General features: G+C 44.6%; 1 protein-coding gene across 6 annotated transcripts in view; it reads right to left on the reverse strand.

Moving 5' to 3' along the window:
* Window positions 1-12,010: 12,010 nt before the first annotated feature.
* The window catches only part of DYRK1A (dual specificity tyrosine phosphorylation regulated kinase 1A), a 129,451-nt gene continuing 124,046 nt past the window's right edge, over window positions 12,011-17,415 (reverse strand). For all 6 annotated transcript variants that reach the window (XM_074355605.1, XM_074355645.1, XM_074355763.1 and 3 more), the window contains one exon: window positions 12,011-15,315. In XM_074355605.1, coding sequence (XP_074211706.1) covers window positions 14,695-15,315 — 621 coding nt within the window. In that variant the 3' untranslated portion in view covers window positions 12,011-14,694. The remainder of the gene's footprint in view (window positions 15,316-17,415) is intronic.

The following is a 17,415-nucleotide window of genomic DNA, read 5'->3' on the forward strand; positions in this document are numbered from 1 at the left end:
TTCCTTCCCTCGTTTTCTGGTCTTCAGTTGTGGTCAAATGCCTGTTCCAGCCCCCTTCAAGCCGCCTGCACCCTCACCTCTGCCCGCTGATAGTTGGCACTTCACCCTCATTCCAGCCCTGCACCCCTCGCCCCAGCCCTGCCCAACCCGGATGCTGGAGTTGCACACAGGACTGCATTCCATGGCCCCCAGCCCCAAGCTTCCTATCTGTGCAAACAAAACAAAAAGAATATTCCCCAGGGTGGTGTCCACTGTAAAACAAAGAATGCTGTCCACCCTCCAGTTCTACAAGGATTAAGTCATGAGCCACTGCAATCCCCGACCTGCTGTGCACTCTGAAAGGACCTCAGCACAAAAAACAGGAAGCAGCACTCTGTGCTTTGGAAAAACACACCCCTTAAATAGCTGGATGTACATGTCAGGGGGAATTTTAATGAACTCAGATCCTTGCATCTTCCCATACATAGAAAACATTAAAATCATTCACTGAGATATCTAATTTTTATGACCAGCACTAGTCTTTCATTGAGATGTGTGCTTGACTGCACATATTCCCCAGCCAAAAGTCACATATTCTTGGTTCTCCCCACTCCCTCAGCTCCTGAGAGGCTGTTTCCCGGGCTATAGTCCTCAGTAAGTTCCCCCAATAAAACTGAACTCATAACTTTTACATCGTATATTTTTCTTTCAGTTGCCATCATGAATGGAGGAGCTGCACCCTTGTGTTTCCCAAAAACCAGAGGGGTGGCAGTGGCTGGCTCCTCTCTCCAGCCCGAGAACATCAAGGGCAAGACTGAGACATGATGTCTCTTCGACATGATTCTGTGAGCAATTGCCTGCTCACGGGAGTCACTTCCAGCTCAACTAGCAAACAAACAAAAAAACTTCAAAAAGCTTTGGGAAGGAGACTTAACTGGTCTGGCCATATCCTCTTCCTTTCCAGAGAGCAAATTCTCTCATTCATTCTTTTTTTTTTTTTAAATTTTTTGGGGGGAGAGGAAATTAGGTTTATTTATTCATTTATTATTTTTTAATGGAGGTACTGGGGATTGAACCCAGAATCTCATGCATGCTAAGCACTGTATTCTACCACTGAGCTATACCCTCCCCACCCATTCACTCTTTTATTCCACATGCATCCCGCATCCTGTACCAACTTTACATTAAGGATGGGAGAGAAGAGGAAGGAGAAACAGCTACTGCCCTCCAGGAGGAGGGACAGACAGACACGGGTACCAGGTTGATGACCGGGGGCGCAAACAGGTGCTGTGGAACAGACAGGACCATCGGTCATGGAGGGAGTGGGTGCTGGCGAGGACAAGGAGAGCATCCCAGAAGTTCAGGCTGGAAGCAAAGGCTGATGCAGGCACATTTGAGGGGCTGGTGAAGCTGGAACACAGGAGGCTGCAAGTAGGCAGGGGCGGGTGAGTGTCAGGTCTTGAATGAATTTTCCAGAACCTTAAATTATACCCTGGCAATGACAGGGGTAAGGTTTTAAATAGAAGAGGGTAATGTTTGGGTGTGAGAATGCTATCAGGTAAAAGATGGACAAGGGGCATAGGAGATGGGAGACAGAGCTGGGGTGGGGGTGGAGGCTTGGCTGGGAGGCAGTTTGAGGTAACGGTGAGTAAAACTCAGTCTGCAAACCTAGGCTTCAAAACTGACTCCAAAATTAACATCTCTGTGGCCTTGGGCTGAGCTGCAGGTAACAGTTCTTACCTTCCAGGCAGCTAGAAGAACTTAATAAGAAGTGACAGTTCTTAAGCTTTGCTGTGTGCGAGGCCCTGTTCCAACAGCTTCAGGTGTATTAACTCATTAATCCCACAATACCCCACAGGGTGGGTTAACAGTCTCATCCCCATTTCACAGATGAGCAAACAGAGACCCAGAGAGGAGGCTGAGTACCCTGGTCGATCAGAAGTTCAAAAGGCTCAGGACTTGTGGGTGGCATCTGAAGTGAGGGAGTCTTGTGGGACTGAGACCTTTAACCTATAGGGTCTGATGCTAACTCCAGGTAGACAGTGTCAGAATTTAATTGAATTGTTGGACACCCGGTTGATGTCTGCAGGGCACCAGAGAATTGGCTGGCATCAGGAGTTAAAAATAAACCTCTCAACGCATAGGCAAAATGAGGAGTGGAGGTCAGGCATCTGAGGGAAAACATCATCACAGACAAGCTTTGACCTGCAAACCAGTCTATCGCTCCTTGCTGCTGGACACACAGCTGTCCCGTTGGTGGCTCACTGCATCATGGCTGCTCCTGTACCAACAGATCACGGCCCAGAGACTCTTTGGGGGGCAGAGATCATCTCTGGGAGTGGGGCCAGAGGGTCCTGGACCCCTGCCTCAGATTTGCCTCTTGCGGTACTGATCTGGGAAACTGAAGCCACCCACTTACTCCTTCGTTGCCCCACCTACTGTAGGGGCAGGCAGACTTTTTAAGAAGCCGGATATTAAATGCCTTAGGCTTTCTAGTCCAAGAAGCAAAAATACTGTATAGGGATTTATATAATCAAAGAAAAATATTTAATTGGTGAACGTAAACTATAATAATAATTGAGCATAATTTTTTTTGTAATATAGGTCTAGTAATGTGAATAATTGAATTTGGGGGGGGGATAACATTTCACTTAACTGAAGTTCAAAGCCAGTGTTGCCTATCATCAAGACTAATTGCACATGTGTATCTGTTAATGCTGATTTCTTATGAGATTTTACATATTTCATCCTTGAAAATGTCTTCCCGTGGATAGGTATTTCCCAGTACTGATAATCAGTCAATAAGCATAGGATTTTTAACTGAGCATATTTATTGCTTCAAAGGCATTTATAGAATTCTATGAGATTTTTCTATTGATGTTTGCCTTTTAGCAGATTAATCACTTCAATAGAAGCTTCTGTGGAAGCTCCTGAGTTGCAGTTAAATGGATTTTGCAGTGTGGAAATTTCTTTGGGGTTTGCATTAAGTTCTAAAAACTGCTGCTGGAACCGTAGTTTGAGCTCAGATAATATACCTGCTGCAAATGTGTGTGGGAATGGAAGTCTTGCTTCGTGTTTCAGCTTTCAACAACATGCTAACATTAGTTGTAATTCCAACAACGTTAGTTCTTACTGAGATGACTTCACCATAGTGTGAATTCCACACATAAACATTGTTTTGCCTTGTGATTTTAAAGAGAATTCATTAAGACACATTATCAAATCTGCTGCAAAAGCTTATTTCCAAAGCTGTTCAGTGTTTGATAACAGTAGCAGTTTTTTTAATCCAGAAAAATTTCAGTCATGGTCTTGAGCTCAGAAATTGAAATAAAACTTCACTACTAAACCACTGAGCTGCGGCATCATAGGCCATTTCAGAAGTTTCAGATATGATTTCTGACAAAAATTCATGGAATTGTTGACAGTTAAGTCCACAAGAGCAACTGAAGTTCACTGTTGGCAATATTGGCTCAATTACACGTTTCAAATATTTTCCAAAAATACCTGTTAATTTAAGAATATAGTAACTACCCCCAGACTTTCACACCTTGTATTATCACAAGCTTTTTAAGTTCATCCTTTTAAGCCTTTTCTACTCCACACATATTTTTTACACATCTTAGCAGATTCTACTTCAGGTTGCACTGAATTGGTTTTCTCAACTTTGAAAGTATTTTTGCCTGTAGGTGTTACACACAGGCCACTGACAAAGGCTAATTCTTCAGTTATTTCCCCTTTGGCATGGGCTCCTCAGATAAACTAACATATGTCAAGTCTTGTAAGAAGAGTCAGGGAAAAACGCTCAAAGTCATTTGCTTTGTCTTCTAATTGTCGACATTGATCCTGATGATGGCCTCAACACTGAGCAACTGACAGCCCTAAAGATGCTCCCTTCTCATGTTTCCCCAGCTGCTGCATCAAACATGATTCAGTTAACCCACCTCAGGTAAGTGGCTTTCCTTGCGTGGCTAACAAATGAGCCAATCAGAAACTTACTTTGGTTGCAGCCTCATTATCATTTTTTGTTTCTGTTAAGAAATTGTGCTGAAATATTCAATTTTAAATCTCCTAATGTTTCTGACCATTGCATCCTCATGAGTTAGAAGTTCTTTGACGGATGTTTAGACTGGTAATGCCAACACATATCGTTTTCTGTATAATGTGCCAGCTACCATATCATTGCACTTTGCCGCCTAATTCAGTAACAAAATAACCCATCCTCCACCATGTCACAGTAGCACAGTAATCTTTGAAATCCACTTTCCTCTTCTCTTGTTTTGACACGATGGCCACAGTGGTAATAAAAAATAAACGTGTGGCAGGGTGGAACATGCGGCACTCAGAATGCTGTGGATTTGTAACCGTCACTGCCGCACGTAGTGCACCAGCCAGCCGGGCAAAACCTCTGTGCCATGCATGCTCTGTGCGGGGACCACGCAACTCCGCCAGTGTAGCAAAAAGCGAGCATAGGCCATTTGCAGGCTTTAAAATGCGGTGGTGTTCCAACTGCATTTACGCAAACTTCCTTTGTGGCTACCGAAATTTACATTTCACATACTTTTCACATCATGAAATGTTATTCGTCTGATTTTTTTTCAACCACTGAATATGTAAAAACCATTCTTAGCTGGGCGGGCCATACAAAAACTGGAGTGGGGCTGTAATTCTTTGGGGACAGACAGCAAGCAGATACCCAGGTCATCCCTGCTTCTCCAGAGCTCTCCTGTTCCTGAAGGGCACGCTGCCCTGGAAGCAGGTGCCAGGGGCTCGCTGCTGGCCCCCTGGGGGGAAATGGAGGGACAGCAGCAACAGGAAGGCAAGCTGATATGCTTCAGAGAGAAGGAAAAAAGGAGGGTTTTCTGATCATCACTAAAACGTAATGACTCTCTTTGTTTTTTCCTCCACTTGCAGCTCTTATTTTTACCTTTGCTCAGGGAAACCTCAAGGGTCTCCCTCTTTCTTCATCCAGAGGCATGGCCCAGGACCTCTCTCACATAAAAGGGCCTAGGGTACAACTCATCTGGATTTGCACAATTTGCCTAGACATGGGGCACAGATGGGAGAGGCAAGAGAGGCTAGTGGCTGCCACATGGGAGAAGCAGTCCCTGGGACGGGTCGCCCAACTTTGTGACACAACCCCCCAGAGACGCTGCTGGAGACACCAGCCTGACACCCCGCAGGGGAGGGGCTGAACCCGGGTGGGAATTACGGACCCTGGAAACCAGAAGGGACAAAAATGACTTTGGGAGAAAGGAGCAGGGTGAGGAACGGGGTTCAGGGAAGGAGGAAGGGGAGGCAGCAGAATCTCTCCTCTCCTCCAGCACCTCCTGGACACTGTTTTAGTTGCATCCTTAAATGAAAAGAAAATCAGAGACAAACCTGGCCCACATTTCCAAATTTATGAAAGCCACGTCCAGTGTGGTTCATTAGAACAATACGGTCGTTCCAGAACAAATACACTGACGGCCCAGAAGCCAAGAGTCCACATATTAAATTAGTCTCCCCGGTGACTCGGCCTCCAGGGTCGAGCTTGGCTCGGAGAACTGGCAAGAGCCTGGACTAGAAGCCTGAGGCTGTCCCTGGGCAGCTGGGTCATCTTGAACAAGCTGCTTAAACTCACAGCTCTTCTCAAATGTAAAGTGAGGCGCTGGCCAGTGATTCTCAAACTTGAACGTGCGTGTGAATTACCTGAAGGCCTGGTTAAGCCGCAGGCTCGGAGGAGGTCTGGGCCCGGCCTGAGAGTCTGCGTTTCTAACGGGCGGTGATGCCGATGCTGCCGTCCCCGGACTTCGCCGAGTGGCCAGGCACCAGGTGCTCTCTGTCCCTCTGGTGGGCCTAAATCATCTGAAGGGTCAAGGCAGGCATGGGGCTGTTCTCTTATCAAAGTGCCCAGGCTCTCCTCCCATCTCCCTTTAACATTGTCTCAGTCACCATCACCTGCTCGCAGGAGAAGAACCGACGTCTCCCATCCCAGGCCTGACTTTCCCCCTTCAATCCATTCTTTTACATTAAAGCACCTCCTTGACATCTCCACGTTAATGTCCTGTCCGTAAACCCCTAGTGCTCAGTCCTAAACTGCACACCGACTACATGGCATGACTGCTGGACCTTAGACACTGCCCCTCCGGGTACCAGCACTACCTCCGCCGAGCCACTCCAACTGCCTCCCTCCACGCATCTCCCTCTCAGCACCCACCCCTCCCCTCCACCCCCAAGGACCATGGCTCTCCTTCCTGCGCAGCTCTGGACTCTACCCACTTAGAGACAGCTACTTGCAAGGCCTCTCACATCCTCATCACATCGGGCTTTGAACATCCTCCTTCCTTCTCTGAGATTCTAGAACATTCCCACCACCACCTGGTAACTCCCATTCACCCAGCAGAAATCAGCCTAAACCCCGATTCCTCAGGGACACACCCTCCAGCTCCTGGACCAGAGTAGGTCCCTGTTCACGCCCCGATTCTTATACACTTGGTCCAGCTGGAGTTGTTGGCTGGCTGTGCCACCCCTGTGGACAAACAGTGACATCCTTGCTGCTGTCACCCCCAGGGCACAGCCAGGTGCCTTGCACAGGACAGGTGGTCACAACTTCTCTCATGCAGTCCTGATGTCAACTGCCCCCTCGCCACCCCAGCTAATAAGACATTGTTTTTCTTCGGAGTAGGACTTGCCATCTATAAACTGTTCCTGGGCTTAGTGTCAATTGCCTACTTTGATTTGGAGTGTCTTCTGCAGGAAGCAGGGGAGGTATGTCAAGTTCACTGTTTAAATCCAGACGGTGAGGGGGCGTCTCTCCTTCGCTCCTTTTCTCTGATCACTGCCAGGGCAGAGCACTCCTCGCAGAGCAAACTGAGCAGGGGGGGACGGACCACGGTGACCACCTATGTGGGAGGCCTCCCGGGACAGGTTCCCAACTTGACTCCTCCTGGGCCACTGCAGATGTGAAGTCATCGCCATCACACATGGGCAGGAGGGGCCTTCAAAAGGGCGTCCAGGTCTCACCAGCGCCGCATCCCTGCGCAGGGAGGACCTGGGTAAAGTCGTCCCGAGTCAGAGAGGTGGTGAGAATGCTGTGTGAGCCCTCAGCTCTCGGGCTCATGGCAGTGTTTGTCTTGACCCCCGACCACGGGACGTTCACCCGCATTCTACTGTGCACCGAGGTGGGCAGGGCAGGCCTTCGTGCCCAGAGCTGTGCCAGCAGGTCAGGGAAAACACGAGGAGATGTTAAGAGGCACAAATGCAGCCCAGTTTGGTTTGCAGCTAGAAGGCTGTCTGCTGTATTTGAATTTGAGGATCACAGGCACTCTGTCTCCCCAGACACCTTGAGCTCCGTCAGGGGAGCAGGTGAGGTCCCTTAGGAGCTCCACGCAGCTCCAGCCCAGGACTTACATTCATGCACATGAACAGACTTCCTGCCCTGAGACATCTGTCCCCATGCTTGCTCTAAGGAAGGGAGGATATTTTAGGAATAAAGAGAAGGGGTCACATTGAGGGGCCCCCAGCTGGTGGAGGTACTGAGTCTCCTAACATATGAACAAAGGAAATTAAATAAAAATAAGAACAGCCGCAGCTGGCCCCTTAATGCTTTTGAAATGTAGGTTATAACCAATTAGGTTCTGAAAGCTCCCCGTGTTCTATCACTGTTTATGAACTTGGGAACTGGTTTTTTACTTATCTTGTTTTCTGCCTGATCTAAGTCAAATCTCTGAAGGCTAAAAATGTAAGCTACGCCTTCAAGTGGGAAAAGGGACTAGGAGGGAGGCCACTGGAAACATGATGACCAGGTAGGATGACAGTGCTTGTTAAAAAATGGGTCCTTTCCCTAGTTACGCCTCCAAACAGCCTCCTTGAAGTTAGAGAGGAAAATCCTTTATAAAACATTTAAGTAACAAACATTACATTGACGCAAACTACAAAACACACAACCTCAAAATTCTAAAACAGATGTAGGTAGGTAGGTGCTGTGCAGGAGCAAAATCAAGCAGTCAAGGAGCATGATCCAGCTAAGACTCCAGAAATGAAAGTAAACTGGAAAATAATCCCATTCAATCGTTCATGGAGAACAGTACTCACCTAGTTTCCCACAGGGCGTTTGCTACATTCATATAGAAAAGGCAGGCTCAAGCATGCTGTGGACTCCAGCTCTCTGGTTATTGAACGTTTCTTATATTGCGCCAAGGGTCGCATGTACATTATCTCAGGGAAGCCTGCACACAGCCCCACAGTGGATCTGACAGTTATTCCCATTTTACCAAAAAAAAAAAAAAAAAAAAAAAAAAAAAAGGACAGGGAGGTTTAGAGAAGTAAAGCCATTTGCCCAGGGTAAGTGCAAGGATTTGAACGGACCGTAGAGCTGAACACGGCGGCGGCTGCACCCCGGGGCTTCCCGAACATCAGCCCAGAGTGGGTGGCTGATGCGCGGGGCCACCCTCCGCTGGTCCTACGAGACCACGCGAGGCTGAGACGGGAAGCAGCGCGGCCCAGCCCCACCACCGGGGTAAACTTAACAAGGGCCAGTCTCATGGGACACCTGAGAGCCACTGACAGGATGTCACATCAAGCCACTTCCAAAAGGGAAGGTGACAAGAAACAAACTGTGGAAGTTTTATACATATCTGCTAACTTCTGCCTTTCTTGGAGGCTTGTTGATCATATTTTATAATGCAGGCTAAGTTGTGAATTTTAATTACTCATTGATATATTTAATTAAATAAACTTCTATAATGAAACTACATTTTAAAACGTTCAATTCAGGCTTGTCGGATTAGCCACGCACACCTCCGTGCTGAGTCACTGCTGGCTGCGGGCGCACGATCACCTGCGTAGCTGCTTACAAACGGATGTCCAGGCCCCGCTTGCAGGTCTCTGCATCACAGGTTCTGGGACAGGGGTCAGCACAGCTGTGCTTTATGAAGTTCTACAAGCAAGTCTGACGTGCAGCAAGGTTGGAATTGCTGCTTTAAGTTCACGAGCACTGGCCTAGCGGTTTGGTAAGCTAACCTGGAGTTCACCCAGATCACTGTTTTTTCCCTAGATCCTGCTTACTGATTTGCTGGGCAACAAAGTGGAGAGGAGCCTGCAGACAACCGCTTCCCCGCCTCGGGTGCTTCTGCCTGGTCACCTCCCCAGCAGACTGGACCGGCCGGGCATGCGCAGACAGACGTCCTCCTTAGGGTCACTATGTCACTGATTATGCTTCAGGTCTTTAAAAATATAAACAACCCTCTGACACCAGCAGAAGTCACCTTAGTTTCAAGGGAGCCGACAAGCCCCATCCCCACCCAGTCCACTATTCATTTCTATGTGAGTCACTTCAGTCACTCACCAATTCAGCACGCTGGGCTCTAAAAAACCAATTCAACACTTTCCACTGGTGAAAGCTGTTCCTTTTTGGCAGACCACTACCCTCCCCCCTGGGGGTAGGGCTCAGCCCTCTCACCTCCTGCCGAGGCAGTAAGGCCCCAGCCCCTTCCCAGCTGTTAGGCTGGCTTCACTGCACCCCCAGGGCCTGCCCCTGCCTGGCTTTTTTCCCTTTGGGTCTGAATCTTCCCCTTTTACTGCAGCTTCAGCTAAAGAACTCAGGCAATTACAGTGATTAATGAGTAAATATGAAGAGTAATATTTACAAAAATAAAATAAAAGCCAAAAAAAATCCCAAAAGTAGCAATTTAAAATATTTAGTTGTAGAGATAATCAAACTATGGTCCTCAAAAGAGACAAAATGTAATTTCTACATGGCCTTTCTACACGTCGCAACCTGAAAAATTCTTGAGTATCTTTCTGGATCTGAGAACACGCAGCTGAACACGCCCACACCAGCATCACTCAAGGCTGCCACCTGCCACCGTGAACGAGGGTGCACCCACTGGTGGCCCCATTTCCTCCATCTTTCACTAGGAGCTTTGCCACCATTTTCCCTAGACCACATTCAAAATGCACTTTACTAAACAAGATTCCTGCTCCAGTACTCTGCTCCTTCAGAACCCAGTTGAGAATGGACAGCGATAAACGGTTAGAGCAAAAAGGAAGCAAGTTGAAGCCTTGTCTTTCCCTCCTCACTGCTCCGGGGCAACATCCCCAGGCCAGGCCGGCTGTGGGTGGCGGGGAACTCACGGTGTGTCCCAACGGAAACTTAGTCTTTCCCAACCTCCAACTTTCTCATTAAAGGTCGTATTTTCAAGGTGTGAAGTTACAGAAAAGAAACAAAAAAATCCCTGTGTCTTCAGGTAAGTAAGTTGGCGCTAAAACCTGTGGGCCTCTACCTAGCTACTTGTTATGTGTTTAAATCAGTGTTCCAGCTAGAGAAATATTTGGGGGGAGGAGGTCTTTGAAAATTTAAGGTAAGAAATTGGAAAAAATTGATGACAAACACCTTGGGCTCTCCTTGTTAAGGCGAATGCTATCCCAGAAAGTTACGATGCAAGAATACCCTGGCTCTCCCACCATGGTCTGCTGCGAACAGCCGAAATCGGGGACCTTGGCTGTATGTAATGCCAAAGAGAAAGACACACACACAAACCGCTGGACCACTTACCGTACCGAGTCCGTCTTCCACAAAAGGTAACGAATCCTTTAAACACAGGGATACGCAGAAAGGCCTAGTGGAGGGGAAGCCCGGGCGCCATCCCCGGGATGACCCAATGGACGCGCGGACGCGGTACTTCTGTGTATTATGAGGGACGACAGAGAATAAAATAAGCTCACTTCGCAGGATTTCTTCTCTTGTTCTTTGTACTAAAAATTACATGATGCAAGTTTTCAACCCAGGAAACAAGTCTAGGGAAGGAGATCTGTGGTTAAGAAAATGAGGGCCTCCACGCTGCTCTTCCCAACACCAAGTGCCTCCCAGCGTCGTGTCCTCAGCCACCCCAAGGATACCAGGGAACCGGAACGCAGTCTCAGCATACCAGAGTTGGTTCTTCCCCCAACCTTAATCTTAAAATTTCAAATCTTTTTTAAACATGGCACTAAGACTAAGTTCTGTATCTGGAATGAACCGTCTGATCTACTAACTTTGGTCACCACTACAAAAATGGATATAAAAACGAGTACTGAATTTGTATTCTGAGAGCTAACAAAACCAAGGCCAAAGGAGAAACTGGGAAACTGGCCTAGAAGAAATTCAGCTTTTGCTGCCTCATCACTGTATGTGTTTCCTGATTACAGGACTTATTCTAACAATAAGTTTTAACAACACAGGACCTGGATGGAAGAGGGAACAATGGCAAACACAACAGTTGTCCTGCGGGCCTTGTAATTATCTGCACCCGTAATGATTTTTCACGTGTAATTCTAACGTTCATTAAAGAAAAATACGCCTAGGTTTTCTTGGAGTCCAATATCATACAAAATGTGCCACTTAATCTAAGTAATTAAAATGCTCATGGCCCTAAGAAAAATCTAAAGGAAGTTTTCCTTTCATATGTGCGGGAAGTGTAACTTTACATAGCCAACTTGAACTTAACAGAATCACATTTAACTTTTATTTTTAAGGTATAAGTTTTTTGCCTTCTGAAAGCCACCTTAATATATACTTACTCAGGTTAATTCATAAAAAAGAGGAGACTTTAGGTTAGGATTAGTTCACTGTGGCAGGAATTCTAGACTTTATACAAGAAAGTCCCTGACAGGCCCCCACACAAGGATCCAGGGAAAGAGGAACAATAGTACTTGTATTTCCTCTCGCTTCCAAGCAGGTCAAGGCCTAGAGAAAACCATCCAACTCTCACATTCGTCCTGAACACCAAGAGCTATCAGCACTTTGAATCAGAGAGGAACTGTGAATATGGTAATCGTTCACATAAAGAATCAATTTTAAAAAGTAAAACATGGTCTGTTTCACCTCCAATTTTCACTTCCCAAGATTTCTGAGTCTGTGTCGATTAACTACTATTTTCCTTTTTATACATTTGACTGAACTCGCACTCAGTATACCTACCAGACCATACCTGGACCAGGTTGATTGCATAGGAAGATTTTTACTATTTTACATTTTTCTTAAATTAATTTTAAAAAAGCATAGTAAAGAGTCTGAGGACAAATTATTCAACTGTTTATCATACATAAGACCGCATGACTATAATACAAAGGGGGGTTCTTTTTCATTTAACGTTACAATATACACAGCAAGTCCGGACCAGATCTTACAATCTGCACACAGGTATTTAACCTTTTCCATGCTGTTTATGTTTACAATGCACAGAAGTCCTGTAACCAAACCGTGTAGTAAAGCACACAAAACTGGACTGTAACATAACACAGTATGCAGAAGCATTGGATTTTATGACTTCCTTTATGTAAATAGCGGTTTAAAACTGCTTTCGTTTTTGTTTTTTTTGTTTTTTTGTTTTGTTTTTGGTGCTTGCTAAGATGTGGCAACCAGCACAGAAAAAAATGACCTGACCCATGTATCTTCCTTCACCTCAATTCCTCAACAGCAGTAACTACTGAATCCCTTTCGATATTGCTGGACTCAAGATGGTATCCTTTTATTCACTGTAAACCTTCATGAACTACCAAGTTCAAGAATCATCCACAGGCTTGACATTTAATTACAAAATAAATATGGATTTCCTGATTAACAACAAAAAATTTTTTGTGGTTTATAAAAACGGATATTCCCAAGTTTCCATTCACATTCACATAGTTTTAAGCCTTTCTTTTGTCACTGTTTACATATAAAAACCTGCTTTTTGTTCAGAAAAAGCTGACCTAGTCAGCCACATGGAATTGACCAATAAAAAGTAATGTGGTGTTCTGCTGAGTTGTTTTGAACAGGGTTATCGGCAGAGGTAGATTACTGCTTCTTTTCTAGGCTTCTTTGATCCTGGACAGGTAAATTCCTTATCTTCATTCTCCCAATTCAACCGCTCAAAAGTATAACACCGTAAAATTGGTCAATTTGAAATGGGAACACAAATTTAGCAACTGCCAGACTGTGTTACATTAAGGCAGCATAATCTCAAAACTAGGCACCTGTTAAACACCAGCCTGTTCACTTCAGGTCGCACGTGAGAGTTCTGCTTTACTCGTGCTCGTATTTTGGACCTGTTGGTGCAATCAAGGTCTCGCGTTCAAGTTTACAAGTAGGTTAATCAGGAATACAAGAATCAACTGCTGGTTCCATAGCTTCTGGATCCAGTGTCCCTTTACCTTCAGAAGCCTGAACACATTTAGGATGTAACAGATGTTGTAATCTTGAATTAGATGTCAATCTATTATGTTCAGTACACAGATTGCTGTAAATGTATTGGCTATGGATTCAACAACAGTTCCAGTTTTGTTTAAGCAATAGTACAGCCATAATTTTTCAACTGACATTTAAAAATGGTCTAGTTACACCTTGTGTCAAAGTGCAGAACTGCTACATTATTGGTTACAGACATCTATGTGCTATAAAAACAGCTTTGGTACAATAAATTATCAAAAAAGAAAATAAATTTTTGTAAAATTCACAGCATAATTGTGAGGCAAAAAAGCAGTCACATAAAATTCTGCATTTTTTAAAAATGTTCAGGATGAACAGAAGACATCTTTGTGCAGAAGAAATGGTGGAGATACCACGTGCCGAGAAAAAGCAAAAGAAAAAGTAAAAAGCAGGAAGGGACACAGCTGTAGCTATTTCCATCAAAGCAAACCACTACTTCTGTGACCTTCAACCAATAAGGAAGTCAACTTTATGACACACGCAAAGTGACCTTGCAATACCTTACAATTAGTGGGTCACAAAAGTCTATTTTAAAAGAAAGGCCTCTTGAATTACCCATTCTCTGTGTTTTCAGCATTAAGGACTGTCTGCAAAAGCATGTCCCAAAGTGATTGCATCTGAAATGGTAGGCTCTTCTAATTTCGAGTCCAAATCCATAAGGCCAAAGGTTATCCCAAAGACCACCACTCAGACCTCCCCAGGACTGGCCACGACTGACCCGTTGATTGCTTCTCAGTGCACCTTGGCTAGGAGACCAGTCACGTTCCACTCCTATCTCACTGCGGCCCCGACAACGGGAGGCCCCCAGGATCCCAGGGAACCGCTGCTTTGCTCCTCAGTAGGTTCAGACAGGAGAGTTCTGATCCCGCCACTTAGCATGCTTACTGTGCCTTACAAACGCCAACACCACCGTCCCTTCCATACAGCTGAAGGTGATGGATGCTGTGTGAGCTGGAGGTCCCTCTTCCTGACAGGACTGCGTTTCCGTGCCCAAGTGTGTTTGGAGGACTTAAAAACCCAAATGTCCCACCCCCCCACCAGAAACAAAACAAAAACAAAACAAAAATGGGAAGAAAAATAAAAAGGAAAAACGAAAAGGGGGAAAAAAACACCCTCATGGGGCCCTTTATGCAAATTATGTGCAGTGCCTTTTATTTTAAAATTAGTTGGCAAATGATCAAGACCAATGTCAGAACAGTAACTTTTGTGGAATAGAAAGACAAAAAACCCCACTATGACTGGGATGTGGCAGGTTAAAATGGGGGAGGCAAAAAGAGGACACCTCTGAGCTATCCATGAAGATGGGTTTGGACATGGCTCTTTTAAAAACTTCATTGTCCCTTTGCAATCTTTTCAAGTTAAAAAAAAAAAAAAGTCAGCTTTGCCCTCTTGTAGCGGTTCAGTGTGTTAATCTCCTTCTGATTCAAGCAGCTTTGCACTTTGTTTTTTGGAAAAAAAACACCACTTCTATAAAAACACACAAGAAACAAACTCAAGTTTCAATTTAGTCACGAGCTAGCTACAGGACTCTGTTGCACACAAACTCCTGTCATGGGGGACTCTTCTCTGTCAGCCCCTTGCCTCATTGTCAGATGTCCTTCAGTCATGTAATGTGCAGGACCTGTATTAGCAGAAAACTGGTACGTTGGATGTCCAGCTATGCCAGTCTCTTGGCGGGGATTGGAGTAGACGGTTAAATTAACGTCCATAGCTCCATTTTGTCCAAAGTCCAAGGTATTAGCAGCCACTGGGCGATTCTGGTAGGCCTGATTGCCTTGATTACCAGTAGAGGAGGAAGATGTGGAGGAAGAAGTAGTTGAGGAAGACAGGGATGTCATGGAGTGGTGACTATGGCCAACCTCCATAGAATCCTGGGTAGAGGAGCTATTTGTTGGAGAATTGTAGACCCTTGGCCTGGTCCGGTTACCCAAGGCTTGTTGTCCATGGTGGTGGTGGTGGTGGTGGTGGTGGTGGTGGTGGTGGGAACTGTTTCCATGGTGGTGATGCAATGCATTCTGCTGAGGGGCTACATGGAAGGTTGTTTCTTGAACGGGATGAGTTTCAACAGTGACTTGTGTGGGAGCTTCAGTGCCTGACCAACCAAGGGGAGCAGGAAATTGCTGGCGCACCTGGAAGAACAGATTTTAAGAGGATTTATTCAGAGTACCATTGCCAAGTTTTAAACTTCAATGAAAAGCTACAACACTAGCATTTACATTAATTAGAGGTTTCTGAAACTTCAATGTGTTAGATAGTTCTGTAACACAAACTTCCACAAACATGTTCAAGAGTGAAAAACATTTTACTATGAAATCTTCAGCAAGTTATACCCATAAACAGGCTCATATATTTTACTGGCCACGTTCTTTCCTTGGGAGCATTGCTTATGCCAGGGGTCAGCAAACTTTTTCTGGAAAGGGCCATAGCGTAAATATTTCTGATGGGTCCCAAAGGAATTCTTTGCTGTCCCCCTAAAGTCCCTCCCCTCTCCATCTTTCCTGTTTTGATAAAAGCCCTACTACTCATCCAGCTGCGCAACCATCCCTCCATTCAGACAGCCAGCAAGCACTACTGAAGCCACCTCCAAACCAGAGCCCAGTCTGGCCTCTCTTCTCCATCTCCAAAACCTGACCCTAGATGAGGTCACTACCATCTCTTGCCCAGACTAATACAACAGCCTCCTAAATCAATCAACTCCCATCTTCCATCCTTGCCTTTTTCCAAACCACTTGTCAAATAGGAAGAATAATTCTTTTTTAAAAGCACAAATCCAAGTTAGGCAAGAAAAGGGAATAAAAGGCATCCAAATTGGAAATGAAGAAGTAAAATGGTCACTATTTGCAGATGACATGATATTATAAAGACTCCATCAAAAACCTGTTAGAACTAATAAATGAATTCAGTAAGGTTGCAGGGTATGAAATCAGTAATAGAAATTTGCTGCATTTCTGTACACTAATAAGGAAATATCAAAAAGAGAAATAAAGAACACAATCCCATTTACAATGGCATCAAAAAGAATAAAATACCTAGAAATAAATTTAACCAAGGAAGTGAAAGACCTGTATATTGAAAACAAGACACTAATAAAAGAAATAGAAGACAAAATAAATGGAAAGATAGTCCATGCTCACAGATGGCAAGAATCAATGTTGTTAAAATGTCCAAAGCAATCTACAGATTCAATGCAATCCCTATGGCAAAATTCCAGTGGTCTTTTTCAAAAAAATAGAGAACAAATAATTCTAAAATTTGTAATCCACAAAAAAACCACTGAATAGCCAAAGCAATCTTGAGAAAGAACAACAAAGGTGGAAGCATCATGCTCTGTGATTTCAAACTATAATACAGAGCTGTAGTCACTAAAACAGTGTTGTATAGCATAAAAACAGACACATACATCTATGGAACAGAACAGAGAACCCAGAAATAAACCCACGCATATATGGTCAATTAACTTATGACAAAGGAACCAAGAATATACAATGAAGAAAGGACAGTCTCTTCAACAAGCTGTGCTGGGAAAACTAGACAGCCATACAAAGGAATGAAACTCAACCACTATCTGGTATCAAACCCCAAAATTAACTCAAAATGGATTAAAGACTTGAACCTAAGACCTGAAATCATAAAACTCTTAGAAGAAAATATAGGTGGTAAGCTCTTTGACACAGGTCTTAGTGATGATTTTTTGAATCTGACACCAAAGCAAAAGCAACAAAAGCAAAAATAAACAAATGTGACTACATAATACTAAAATACTACTGCACAGCAAAGGAACCAACAAAATGAAAAGGCAACCTACTGAATCAGAGAAAACATTTGTAAATCGTATCTCTGGTAAGGGGCCAGTATCCAAAATATATAAAGAGCTCATAAAACTCAACTGCAAAAACCCAAACAACCCAACTGAAAAATGAGCAGATCTGAATAGACATATTTCAAAGAAGACATACAGATGGCCAACAGGTACAAGAAAAGATGTTCAACACTATTAATTACCAGGCAAATGCAAATCAAAACCATGACAAGATATCCTCTCACACCTGTTAGAATGGCTATTATCAAAAAGACAACAAAGAACAAATGTTGGCAAGGATGTGGAGAAAAGGGACTCTCACTGTTGGTGGGATTATCAACTGGTGCAGCCACTGTGGAAAACAGTACGGGGGTTCATCAAAAAATTAAAAACAAAACGACCATATCCAGCAACCCTAGTTTTAGGTATT

This window comes from Camelus bactrianus, chromosome 1 (assembly GCF_048773025.1).
Source record: "Camelus bactrianus isolate YW-2024 breed Bactrian camel chromosome 1, ASM4877302v1, whole genome shotgun sequence".
Classification (NCBI taxonomy): domain Eukaryota; kingdom Metazoa; phylum Chordata; class Mammalia; order Artiodactyla; family Camelidae; genus Camelus; species Camelus bactrianus.